The sequence below is a fragment of the Brachyhypopomus gauderio genome, chromosome 16 (genome assembly GCF_052324685.1).
Source record: "Brachyhypopomus gauderio isolate BG-103 chromosome 16, BGAUD_0.2, whole genome shotgun sequence".
Lineage (NCBI taxonomy): Eukaryota > Metazoa > Chordata > Actinopteri > Gymnotiformes > Hypopomidae > Brachyhypopomus > Brachyhypopomus gauderio.
In genome coordinates, this window is record NC_135226.1 from 6,638,423 (window position 1) to 6,651,231 (window position 12,809).

Consider the following 12,809-nt stretch of genomic DNA (forward strand, 5'->3'; position numbering starts at 1 on the left):
TGGAGAGTAGGGGAGAGAGAGAGGAAGGGAGAAAGAGGGAGGGAGGGAGAGAGAGGTAGAATGAGTGGAAGGAGGAGAGAGAGAGGGAGCCGTAGGGAGGAGATAGAGATGGAGCCGTAGGGAGGAGAGAGAGAGGGAGGGAAAGAGAGAGGGAGAATGAGTGGAGGGAGGAGAGAGAGAGGGAGCCGTAGGGAGGAGAGAGAGAGGGAGCCGTAGGGAGGAGAGAGAGATGGAGCCGTAGGGAGAAGAGAGAGAGTGAGCCGTACGGAGGAGAGAAGGCACTGAGGGAGGTGTAGTTTGTTCAGATATACCACAGCCATGTCTGCTTCGGTCAGACCTGCTTCACATTCCTCACTGGAGCTCAAAAATGCTTATTAATAGATTAGATTACTGGTAAATGTTTTTTTCATTGATTAAAATGCTGTTAGTAATTTATAAAAATTCTCTTATTAATTTATTTAAATGCTGTTATTAATTAATTAATTTGGCTCTTCAGAGTAGCCCACTCTCTGTCCTTCAGACACCTTACACACGAGGGCTTGTCCAGTGCAGATCACATGGTGCAGGTGTCTAAACAGATATACAAGCAAACAGATACACAAGCAAACAGATACACAACCCAACAGATGCACAACCCAACAGATACACAAGCAAACAGATACACAACCCAACAGATGCACAACCCAACAGATACACAAGCAAACAGATACACAACCCAACAGATGCACAAGCAAACAGATACACAACCAAACAGATTTCATAGTTGCAAGTGAAAATATCTTTCAGTTTTGTGATATTTCCCTTCTGTTTGTGATTTGCGTTCATGACACTCTTTGACGTCCAGGTAGGGTGAGCAGTTGTGTAATAGCTTGTGTCTTTATGAGGGGACGGCTCCACTACCGTACTGACACTGCAGTGATGAAACCAGTGCTGTGTACACTGTAGATATTCCTGATCTCCAGTGCTGTGTACACTGTAGATATTCCTGATCTCCAGTGCTGTGTACACTGTAGATATTCCTGATCTCCAGTGCTGTGTACACTGTAGATATTCCTGATCTCCAGTGCTGTGTAATCTGTAGATATTCCTAATCTCCAGTGCTGTGTAATCTGTAGATATTCCTGATCTCCAGTGCTGTGTAATCTGTAGATATTCCTAATCTCCAGTGCTGTGTAATCTGTAGATATTCCTAATCTCCAGTGCTGTGTAATCTGTAGATATTCCTAATCTCCAGTGCTGTGTGGAGAGCTGTTGGCAGCTCTGCTCATGTGCGATATTAGCACTTTACTGTTTTATACCATGTGGGGCATTTTATGTCTGTCCTCAACCACCTTAAACCGTGGCTTAATGGTTTGGAGGAAAAGAAAAGTAGATCATTTGGTGAGGGAATTAGGAATTACTCTGGCCTATCCAAGGCCCTGAGTAGTGATACACCAATCTGATGAGAGTAGCACTACTGTCCTGAGATCAGCTAGAAATCTACAAGCTAAACAACCTGTAAACTGAGAGCATTTAATGAAGAGGCATATTGTTTTAGAGCATTCAGTCATTATATTCATAATCCTATATTCATATATATATATATACACACACACACACACACACACACACACACACACACACACACACACAACTGATCTATAAAACTGAGGTACTGGTCCATAATATTGTTGATGCTCCGATTTCAGTCCAATAGAAAAAGGACAGAAGGAACAGGGGGAATGTGGTTACAGGTTTACAGGTGGTACTGAACACAAGCCAGGATGAAATATGCCGACTTCATTCAGGAGTAGAAAAAAATGAATAAATGAAAAAAACAAGAACTATTTTGACTATGCAATTATTGCACTATAACACCAGAACTTTTGCAACACACCATCTCTACTCCTCAGTCCTGCTTTGCCATAGTAACCACTTTGTTTTTTTCCACAAAACTTCTATTAATAATCCATTCCATTGATGAGTGCACATGTTCATAAATGCTGTCCCATCTCGCACAATGTAACGTTTTTTATGTCTTATGTTTTAAGCCCCAAAATCTTTCGTTGAAATAACAACAGCAGCTAGAGAGACGTTCCTGTGGAGGTGGATTCAAATGCCTGAACTCAGATAAGGATTTCCTCCATTTATTAGAGCCGCAGTAGGACTTCCGCTTGCGTTTGAACAATGGCGCGAGGGGGGGGCGCTCCTTCCCCCGCGTTCGCGCTCCCTTACGACCCCAGTCTCGCCTCTACTGCACTTGAAGAAGGGGAGCACTGACCGGAGCCATGAACCGGAGCAGTCGGCAAAAGTTTGAAGGTTTTGTGACGCACAGACTGAATCAGGAATGTGTTGAATGTATGTGTGTTGAGTTTAGCTCGACACGTCTGAGCTCTGGATTCCCGTGAGAGACGCTGCATTGGGGTGTCTGCGTTTTCAACCAAATCTCAGTAGTAGGGCGGCATCGATCAGCGATTTCCCCTGGGGTTTGGGTGGAGGAGATATTGCAACCTGTGATCAGTGATTTCCCCTGGGGTTTGGGTGGAGGAGATATGCCTCCTTTTCTCCTTTGCACCTTTTTTTTCTGTCAGCAGTAAAATGGGTGACAGTGAGCAGATGGTCTGTTCTTCACGCAAGCCTGCATGCATCAGATCTGCTCCGGCTTCTCCCGCTTTGACTGACATCTGACTGACACGCGGAATTTGCCCTCTTGGAGTCTGCAACGTCTTCCGTTCCAGGTCAGGCCGCTGATGAACGAGGGGCCGCATTCTTCTCATAATCGCCGTCGTTGCTGCTTCTGGAGATATTGAGTTTTGACATGCCGACAGCGCACCGCTGAAGCAGACATGGCATCTCCACACGGATGTTAGATGTTCTGGAGAACAGCTGGTCCCTGCTGTGAGGTGCTTTCTGCTGTCTGGTCAGAAGAACCTGGTCCTTCAGGTGGGCTGCCTTCACGCAGTCTGTGAGCGTGTGAGCGTTCGCTATCTGCCTTGAGACAGCAGCGCTCTGAGCTTATAATGAACCCAGTTGGGTGAGAGGATTTCTCTCCACTGTTCAACCTGCAGTTTCTCAGCAGCCGTGTGGCTGGAGAGATGTTTGAAGGGCAGGCTGTGTCTGGGAGAGACTGAGAGGGGAGGAGACAGTGTGCGAGTCAAAGATACAGGGAGATCTACAGGGCGAGTGAGGGAGAGAGATAGCAGAAGAGGAGGAAGAGAAGGAGGGAGGGGGGGTGTGGGCGGTGTGTCGTCTCAGCGTGAGCGCGAACTCAGCGCGATTATCGTTTCACACCGCTGTCGGACAGCGGCGTCGTGGGGGGGGGGAGGAGGAGGAGGAGGGGGAGGGGCCGGGCTGAAGACACGCACCGGAGCGCAGCAACACTCCCCGCTCCGCTCGGACTGACAGAGCCGCGTCGCAGCCATGACCAGCCAGCAGGACTCCGGCTTCTTCGAGAGCAGCATCAGGTCTCTGCTGAAGACGTGGAGTGGCAGTGAGTATCTCTCCTCGCAACCCGAGCTGCACTGCCTGCACTGGGGGGCCCCCCTCAGAGGACCCCCCCCCCCCCCCCCCCCCCCCCGGCCCAGCGGGAGTGCACCCCGGATAGGGGGCATGTGGGGGATACCGCAGGCTGCCTGCAAAGCTCCTGTTGTTGTTGTTGTTGTTGTCGTCAGCGTCTTCTGCTCTTTTGACCCTCCGCATGGTTGCAGAGTCGTGTGGGAGAGATTTTTAAATAGCTCCTGTCATGTCCAGGGATTGGCTAACAGGATTAGGAGGGTTCCTGCTCTGTGTGTGGGGCTCATTCTCACACGCGTGGGTTGAGGAAGGAGGCTTGTGTCATAGTTTTACGAGCAGTTATGTCGTCAGCATGCGTTGTGGTTTGTGCGAAACCGACTCTCTTTTAAACGATCTCGAGTATCTCTGGGACTAAACGAAACGAGTATCTCTGGGACTTATAACCCTCATTATAGTCTTACACTTTGTCACTTACACACATATAAATCTCCAGAAGGACACTGTTGTCTCAGCATTATCTAGGGTCTATGCAGTCTGTTATATCTCTGTATGTCTTGTTTTGCTCTCTGTTTTGAACTCGAGCACAGCTCAGGGTGGCGGAGGTATAGCTGTGTAGCACCCGATTCATGTTCACCGCTAATGCGCGATAATTCTCCAGTGTTCCGGGACACAGAGTGATCCCCACAACAACATCAGCTGCTCCTGCTCACCAGCTTCTCTCCACCAATCAGCTGTGGAGGATGGTCAGCCCTCGGCCAATCAGCAGACAGGAGGCTGTGCAGCGTGGAACTTGTTGAGGGTTCTCTAGTGAAGACCCAGAAATCTGAGGTGTCTGTATTCTGCATTGCTGACTTGAATGTTGTTTTTTCACCTGTAAGAAAGAGAGATAGAAAGTAAATCTATTTCCTTTCTTCTCCAGTTTGTTGTCATTTCCCATTCTGTTCCATCAGTATCCCATGCTGCTCGCCCTGATAATACAGTAATCGGGAGGAAGAGTGAGGTCTAGGAGTAGGGGTAAGGAGAGAGAGAGGGAGAGAGTGAGAGAGAGAGAGAGGGAGGGAGAGAGAGAGCTTGCTGAAGATGCTTAGCCTATAAAACCACTGATCTGCTGAGGACATCGTGTTAGCGTCAATATAGGGATCTATGCACCATTAAATGAGTTTTAAGGTAGCGATGTATTGTCAAGACAATGGATCTTCATCATCATCTTTTCTGCCCTACTCCTCCTCTTATCAGCCTGAATCATGTCAGACTGCTTAAACATCATTCAGTATTTGTCCATCTGATGCTGTCTTCCATTTAGAACTAAAGAATAATCTCTCTCAAAACAAAATATGTTCGTTCATTTGTCTTCTAAACCCAGTTCAGCCTCGAAGGGCCATAATCTGTTTCGGCAGTAAATAACTGGAGAAGAATCCCATCACAGGGCAGACGCACACAGACGCACACCCACTCGTTCACACCAGGCCAATTTAGAGACGCCAGTCGACCCAACACGCACATCTTTGGAATGTGCGAGGAAACCGGAGTCGCCGTAGAAACCCCACGCAGGTACAAAGAGAACGGGTAAACTTCGCCCAGACAGCAGGCAGGCTGTGAATCAAACCTAGGTCACAGACACACAAGTCACCATGCCGTCCCCACAATATACGTATCTGACTAAAACTGAATGCTGTTGTCTTTAACTGTATCAGACATGTCTATAACATTTAGATGCGTGACTGATGGTCTTCGTGCAGTGTCACAATGACTCGGCACCTGTTTTCAACAGCATCTTTTACAACTCTTTAGTAGCACCTTACTTTATTACTGGAGTTCTAACAGATGGTCCTGGATGACATGAAAAAGAAACTCTTGTGCTGGTATGGGTGGGATCTCCCTGAATGTGAACATTCATCTTGGGTTCTCATCTCCACACAGTGCTGAGATCACAAGGATTGAATGAATGAATGAAACTAGCGCTTTTCAATAAATCCTTTGCAATTAACATATGCTTTATAATTAAGTTATGGCGTTGTCCTAGAAATACTCTGATCCTGGTTCTAGAACCCTGCCTGAAGTGGGCGTTACCCTGGAAATGCTTTGATCCTGTTTCTAGAAAACCTGCCTGATGTGGGCGTTACCCTGAAAATGCTCTGATCCTGGTTCTAGAACCCTGCCTGAAGTGGGCATTACCCTGGAAATGCTTTGATCCTGGTTCTAAAACCCTGCCTGAAGTGGGCATTACCCTGGAAATGCTTTGATCCTGGTTCTAGAACCCTGCCTGAAGTGGGCGTTACCCTGGAAATGCTCTGATCCTGGTTCTAGAACCCTGCCTGAAGTGGGCGTTACCCTGGAAATGCTTTGATCCTGGTTCTAGAACCCTGCCTGAAGTGGGCATTACCCTGGAAATGCTTTGATCCTGGTTCTAAAACCCTGCCTGAAGTGGGCATTACCCTGGAAATGCTTTGATCCTGGTTCTAGAACCCTGCCTGAAGTGGGCGTTACCCTGGAAATGCTCTGATCCTGGTTCTAGAACCCTGCCTGATGTGGCCGTTACCCTGGAAATGCTCTGATCCTGGTTCTATGCTGTGAAATTCAAATGCATATGTCACTGATATCCTTGTCAAAAGAAAAGAAAAATGTAATTAGAATGTGACTCTGACAATAATATAATTGAAATATGTCTCTTCTGGGAATGTCTTAAAAATGTAAAGGTGAAACATTTTTGAGATATATTGATAGATTGCTTATCAACACAAAATAATAAGTGGAGTGTTCATTTGATATATTATAGGGTAAGAAACTACTGTGGCTGATACTGCACATATTATAACCAGAAATAATGTAAAATATGACATTGCCATATCATACATTGCAGTATGCTATAGGTAGAATACACACTGACTGTGCAGATGTAATGAGTAACCTCCACCAAGACCAAGACTCACTCTAAGAACACACCAGAGTGTGAGAACTTCAGTAGCTCCAAGCCCTCACTCTCCAGTGTGTGGGCTAGACGTTGGCTTTGAATGCAAAACGTTGATAAACATCTTGAGAATGGAGAGGATGTAAGAGTTCTCATATATTTATAATTATGCATTTCCTGAAAATACTGAATATAACTGTAGAAGATCATTTCTGGCATTGACGTCCTGCGGTGTGTAGAGGGGTGTTTGTGTAAGGGTATTTTTCCCAGGCTTGTTTTAGGAGAAGTTTAAACAGGGAACAACGCATAGCTTGTTTGATTTTTGGCATGAGTGTGCGTTCACATGTGTGTTTTTGCGTGTGCATGCGTGTGCACTTGTGTGTGTGTGTGTTCATGTGTGTGCACCGTGTGTGTGTGTGTGTGTGTGTGTGTGTGTGTGTGTGTGTGTGTGTGTGTATGAGGAGAACAGAGGCGTTGTTAAGACTCTGAGCTCTGGTGCCTTTGAGAGCAGTCAGTTCCTCCTCTGCTAAACACTGATGTAATGCTCTCTCTGAGCTAGTCACATGTATGGTCTCTGGTTAGTTTAGTCACACACACACACACACACACACACACACACACACACACACACACACACACACACACACACACACACACACACACACACACACACACACACACACACACACACACACAAGGACTGCTGGTGCTGTTACTGGCCCAGCAGGGTGCTAACTATCTTGCATAATTTGTACAGACATAATTCTCTTTAGGAACAGGGGCTTACTGGTAGTCTGTTACATCTAACAAACAAAGCATATAATTTAATTCCTTTCAAGTTTACATTGTTCTGTTTTACTTTAGAAATGTTTCCTAGAGGGGAATTAGAGTGCAGTTCTGTTGCCCTGCAGACTTTCAGGGACTGAATAGCTGTTTTTATGACGTGTGTGTGTGTGTGTGTGTGTGTGTGTGAGTGTGTGTGTGTGTCATAGGGAGGTGTTTACACTGCTGGTCAGAGGTGGGGTGGGTTAATCTGTCAGTATCGCGTGTACCCAAGGATAAATATAGAGCTGTGTCTATGCCAGGACAGCCCGTCAGGAGTCTCGACCCTCCAGCTAAAAATTCCAACCTGACCTTCTCTCTGAGAAGCCACGAACAGAACTCATTTGCGCAGACGGCGTTCTGGAGGAACCGGGCCCTCCAGACGAGCCGTCACGGGTACCCTGGGCGAGCGGCGCCCCCCTGCCCACCACGTAGCCCCGCTACGAAGCAGGGTCCCTGCGGCAGCGGGCGATAAGGACGTGTGATGTGAAGACGCGGCCGGCATGGACAGCGTCCCCCAGTGCGCCACCGTGGACGGCACGGCCGTGTGCTGGAGCAAAGCCAGCGTGGTCAGCTTCATCAGAGGTCTGGGTATGTGTGGCCAGCTCTGGGAGAGACAAGGAGGGATAGACAGACAGGCACATTCCCTACCTGATAGTTCAGGAAGAGGGGTAATGCACACGATGGAAATGCCAACCAAAACTGGAATGTGCGGAAGAGAGGGAGAGAAAGAGAGAAGGAGAGAGATGTAGAGACAGTGGGAGAGAGAGAGAAGGAGAGAGAGGAAAAGACAAGAAGGTTTAGAGGGAAAGAGAGAGAGGGAGAGAGAGGAGAAGAGAGAGTCTCAGGGACAGTGATAGATAGACAGACACTTCAGGGGGGTACACTGTGCCTCCGCCCACACCTGCAGACCTTCTCACACTAACGAGCTCCGTTTGGAACATTTCAGGAACGTTGGACAACACTGTTGAGCTTAATCTTCTGCTAATGTACTGCTTGTGTTACAGTGTGTAACTTTATCATGGGCTGCTTGTGCTATCATGTCTGTATTATTTAATATGTGTTCTGTTTTGGAGCTTATATGTAGAATAAACATGTTTTATTTTCAGTCATTGCTAGTGCATATGCTTACCTGTACTGTTGTAAAAGTGTATATGCAAACCATGAATGTATGAACGAATGAATGAATGAACGAATGAATGAATTCTTCAGGTGATGATGTGCTATCATGCTGTTAGACCCACACAGAATCAGATGGTTATTATGTTCATAATGGTGCAGCTTGTTCTAGTCAGGTGAGCTGCACTGTGGCACTTTCAAATGTGTAAATTATTTAGTGTTTTCCCATCCAACCAGTTTTCACCGTATCAAACATTTGCTGCTTTTATTGAATGCCCTTTGACCTTTCCTTTTGATATTAGTCTCCGGGGTTTGAGAGGATGAACTCATTTAGCCTTGCAGGGTAATGATGTCATGTTTCAGAATGAGAACAGCTGCTTTGTGTCTGGATGTTTCACTTCCGTTTGCCTGCGCTGAGATAAGAGAGGTCAGGGTGTCGAGGCGAGAGAGAGAGAGACAGAGAGAGAGACAGAGAGATAGAGAGAGACATGACTAAGTCATACTGAACTGATACTTTTTTCCTCTTTTGTCATTTCCAGAGCAGCACATGGGTTAATGTGTCATTTCAGTGACAAAAGAGGAGAAATATCAAATGTAATTTGTTTTTTGACGTCTCAGATGAACACTGAGAACCTGTTCAGCTCCTGTGTGCCAAGCTTCCTCAGGCCCTTCTAGAAGGACCTAAACAGGGGTGGTAACCAGCGTGCGTTTCCTTTCACAGCCTCCCCCGGATATAGCAAGTCCCCGGTGGTCCCTGTGTGCTCCTCCCTGGGTGAGAAGGGCCTCCCAGCCATGACCCCCATCAGCGTGGACCCAGAGAGCCGGCCGGGCGAATATGTCCTCAAGAGTCTCTTTGTCAACTTCACCATCATGTCAGAGCGCAAGATTTGCATCATCATGGCGGAGCCTCTGGTGAGTGTGTCAAACATCGCGATGCCCTTGGGTGACCTCACAAGAACACAGCCACCAGTTCTTCAAGTGACTTGTGCCTTGTTGCTTTTTTAAAATATAATTTTTTTTTAAGTAGTTCTAGAGTTTAAGCTGAGGTGTGAACCGAGGCCTGCTGAGATATTTGATGAACCAGGTTCTTTGAGTGCTATGCGTATTCACAGCCTCCTCTGTCTCCGCGGTGAGTCACTGATGTCTGAGGGTCAAGCCGTCGGTTCGCCGTGTGCAGTGCTGGAACGCAAATGACGCAGGTCGAGGTTTTTTGTGGGCTATTTTACTCTGTGTGGTGTGTTCCTCATTTGCAGAATGAAGAAACAAGCACTTGTCAAAGAAAATGCGGACATGCGTTTAGTGGTTAGGCTTTGCATTGTTTCAAGCAAATCTTTGCATAGTGACATCAACATCCAACAGACTCTGGCAAAGTGGAGAGCAGACCAGGAAATAAGGGAATTTTTACATTCCCCAAATTAACAGGCATGAATCCAGGAGGTACCGAGCAGAAACACCCATGAGCAGAAACACCCATGACTTGAACAACACAGTCACCAGGGGAGGATGGCTCCCTTTTCAGCTAGAAATGAGATTTTAACTTTCCTAAAAGAGAAAGAAAATCAATGCATAACCCTGCAATTGATTTTATTTTGTAAGAACTGAAGACAGAACCAGGGTAAAGGAGTAACTTAATATTCCATATGTATTTATTTTAAAATTGACATTTCCAGGAGAGACTGAATCAGGCTGACTAATGGAACAGAGTGTCATTGATTCATGTGAATACATATTTCTGCAGCTCTGAACTTCAGAGTCTTACACTTGCCCGTGGCGCTGGCTCGATCCAGACCTCGCTGAGTCTGGTCCCCCTGGCCACTCGTCACTGCAGCTCAAATCTCTCCTGGCTGATTGTGTGACTGCCGTCCTGGGAGAGCTATGAGGGGGTCGGCCTGCCAGGGATCCGTTAAGCCTGGGCACAAAAACAGATGTCAGGGTGGAGGGCAGAGAGAGGCAGGGTGGAGAGCAGAGAGAGGCAGGGTGGAGAGCAGAGAGAGGCAGGGTGGAGGCTCTGATGCCAGCTGGTTGGGCTTGAGGCAGCCGTGGCATGACGAGATTACGGCTGTGGGCCCTGCCAGCTCCCCTCAGGACCAGAAATACACTGTGAGGCAAACACAAGACTCGGGTGCCTCACTCCGAGTGACACAGCATTTCTGCTGCTTCTGGACGCTCACACTACAGACCGCCATCGAAAAGGGTGGCGGTTCTTTTCAGGAAAAGCCATTTGAAATAGTCTTCAATGTTCACATTGTGGTGGTAGTTGTTGCTAACTATACTACTGTATTACCCCAAATGGAAATAATATTTAAGTTAGTATCAGTCAAAGGTTAAATCATAGTAAATGAAGGCAGTCATGGATTTCGGTGTTGACTTGAAAGCTGAACTAAATTCGTTACAGGCTAGCTAACCTATACTGCCAGTCTATTTATAATTTGATGTCAGTGATAATATGTTGTTTTAAACAGCTCATTAAAAAGATATTTAAGGTACTGACTGGAGCTGAGGGAGAGTGATTATTAAACAGGTTATTGTCACCAGTTGGCAGACAGATGTTCCTGCCATATATGTTGAGCAGGTACGCTAACATGGAAATGCTAAGCTTTAGCTAAACACAAGTAGGGTTGCTACCTAGGTCTGACAAAAAACAAGGACACTGTCATACGCGAACGGGGGGTGGGGTGTGAATATTAAAAAGAAGGAAAACCGGGACAGTCCCGGGAAAACCGGGACAGGTGGCAACCCTAAACACAAGGCAGACTGGTGTTAGCACAGAAAGGTCTCTTTGTATAGAGCACCAGTGGCCCCTGAAGTGACACCAGAAGTGACAATATCATGTTCTCTTCTTCTTTGGCCAAAGATTTTTTGAAGTGATTGATAATGATAGCTGCAAAAACATGGAACATAAAAACATGAGGTTTGTTTGGAGAGTTGGGCCCAGAGGTCATGATCCCCCCGGTTTGATAGACCACTGCATTCCACGTCTATAGGTATCCATGGTAACATTTCAGGTTCAGTGCACCGTGCAACGCCACCATACAACACCGCACCATCGTACAACAACATCGTACAACAATATCGTACAATAACATCGTACAACGCCATCATACAGCACCGTCGTGCAACACCACCCCACAGCCCCACCGTACAATAGGTTTGTGGGTGAGAGAGGCAGCATGTGTACATGGGTAGTGCAGTAAAAGCTTTTCGACTTTGTTTTGTTTTAATCGCAGCTCTCCTTCCTGTAGTTTTTATTGTTGTTGAGAAAGTAGTTTCATGTTGACTCACAAGCATAATGGCTCTGCTCTCTGGGATTGCTAAATCTGTAATGTCTGCTCATAAATGCACCACAGTATGTTGGCTGCATTAACCCCATAAGAAAGGGCGTTCATTTCTGAAAGGGACACTTTGCATTCTTCAAACGTGAACAAAATCAATTTTGCTCTCAAATCACTTTCAAGTGAAATATTTATGAGCCCCAAACTTAAAGGCACCCTTACTGACCGGAAAGAGGAGGACCGGGATTCATCGGGCTGTCTGCACATCCTGTCTGGTCTGTCCAGGAGACATGTTCACTGTGGCCCTTACCAAAGTCAAAGTGGACAAAACTGTGTGATCTGACGTCTCGTGTGTGTGTGTGTGTGTGTGTGTTTCTGAAAAACCCCAGCAGCAAAGAGTGTGAGCCGTCTGTCCGGGAATCAAAAGACAGCTCCTGTCAGGCAAAATCGCTCACCATAGACATTCCAGGATAACCTTTTGTTAAGGTGGAAAGGTTGTGACCAGAGATTTCACTAATACATACTATCATGCTACATACTATCATACTATAATACATACCCTGAAAACCAACCTGTGCCTCCTTTATGTGAGAGGTCTTGTAATGCTGTGTATTTTATTTGATAGTTACTTTAAAAACAGAGGCTGAGAGATTTGTGTACTAGAAGGGTTCGTGTTATGAACTTCTGTTCAACTGGTTTACTGTGCTGATCTTAATATTGCAATGCTTTTTTGAGACATCACCTGACCCAGATTTGTATTTTCATAGGAGAAGCCATTAACCAAATCACTTCAGAAGGGCGAGGATCCACAGTTTGACCAAGTAGGTTAAGTGCACTTTGCCCCATCATATCTTTAATTCTGTTTTTTAAATGTATCTAAAGATGGGAAGATGGGTTGATACACACACACACACACACACACACACACACACACACACACACACACACACGTATATATACACACAGGCTATATTTGAACAAATGTCAGTGCATGCAGACAGGAGCCTTTTAGAGTGACCTGCTGAGCCAAAGATTAATCAGGCTTCATAAATTATTGAAATGCTTATAGATCTGTCTGGCCCACTGACATATGCTCAAGATTGAAATAACTGGAATTGTGGGGCTCGAGTCCTCGAGGACGAACTTACAGTGATACAAGATGAACGAATGGTTGTATAAAATAATGTGCAGACAGA

The 12,809-nt window shown here is 46.2% G+C and overlaps 1 protein-coding gene across 7 annotated transcripts in view; it reads left to right on the plus strand.

Annotated features, from left to right (window-relative positions):
• frya (furry homolog a (Drosophila)) overlaps positions 1-12,809 on the plus strand; it is a 59,538-nt gene that overhangs the window by 7,309 nt on the left and 39,420 nt on the right. For 4 of the 7 annotated variants that reach the window (XM_076977343.1, XM_076977339.1, XM_076977340.1 and 1 more), the window contains exons 2-3: positions 9,063-9,253; positions 12,381-12,434. In XM_076977343.1, coding sequence (XP_076833458.1) covers positions 9,134-9,253; positions 12,381-12,434 — 174 coding nt within the window. In that variant the 5' untranslated portion in view covers positions 9,063-9,133. Of the gene's footprint in view, positions 1-3,330; positions 3,470-7,531; positions 7,814-9,062; positions 9,254-12,380; positions 12,435-12,809 lie in introns of those variants that run through there. The other 3 variants (XM_076977342.1, XM_076977345.1, XM_076977341.1) reach the window with 2 other exon arrangements.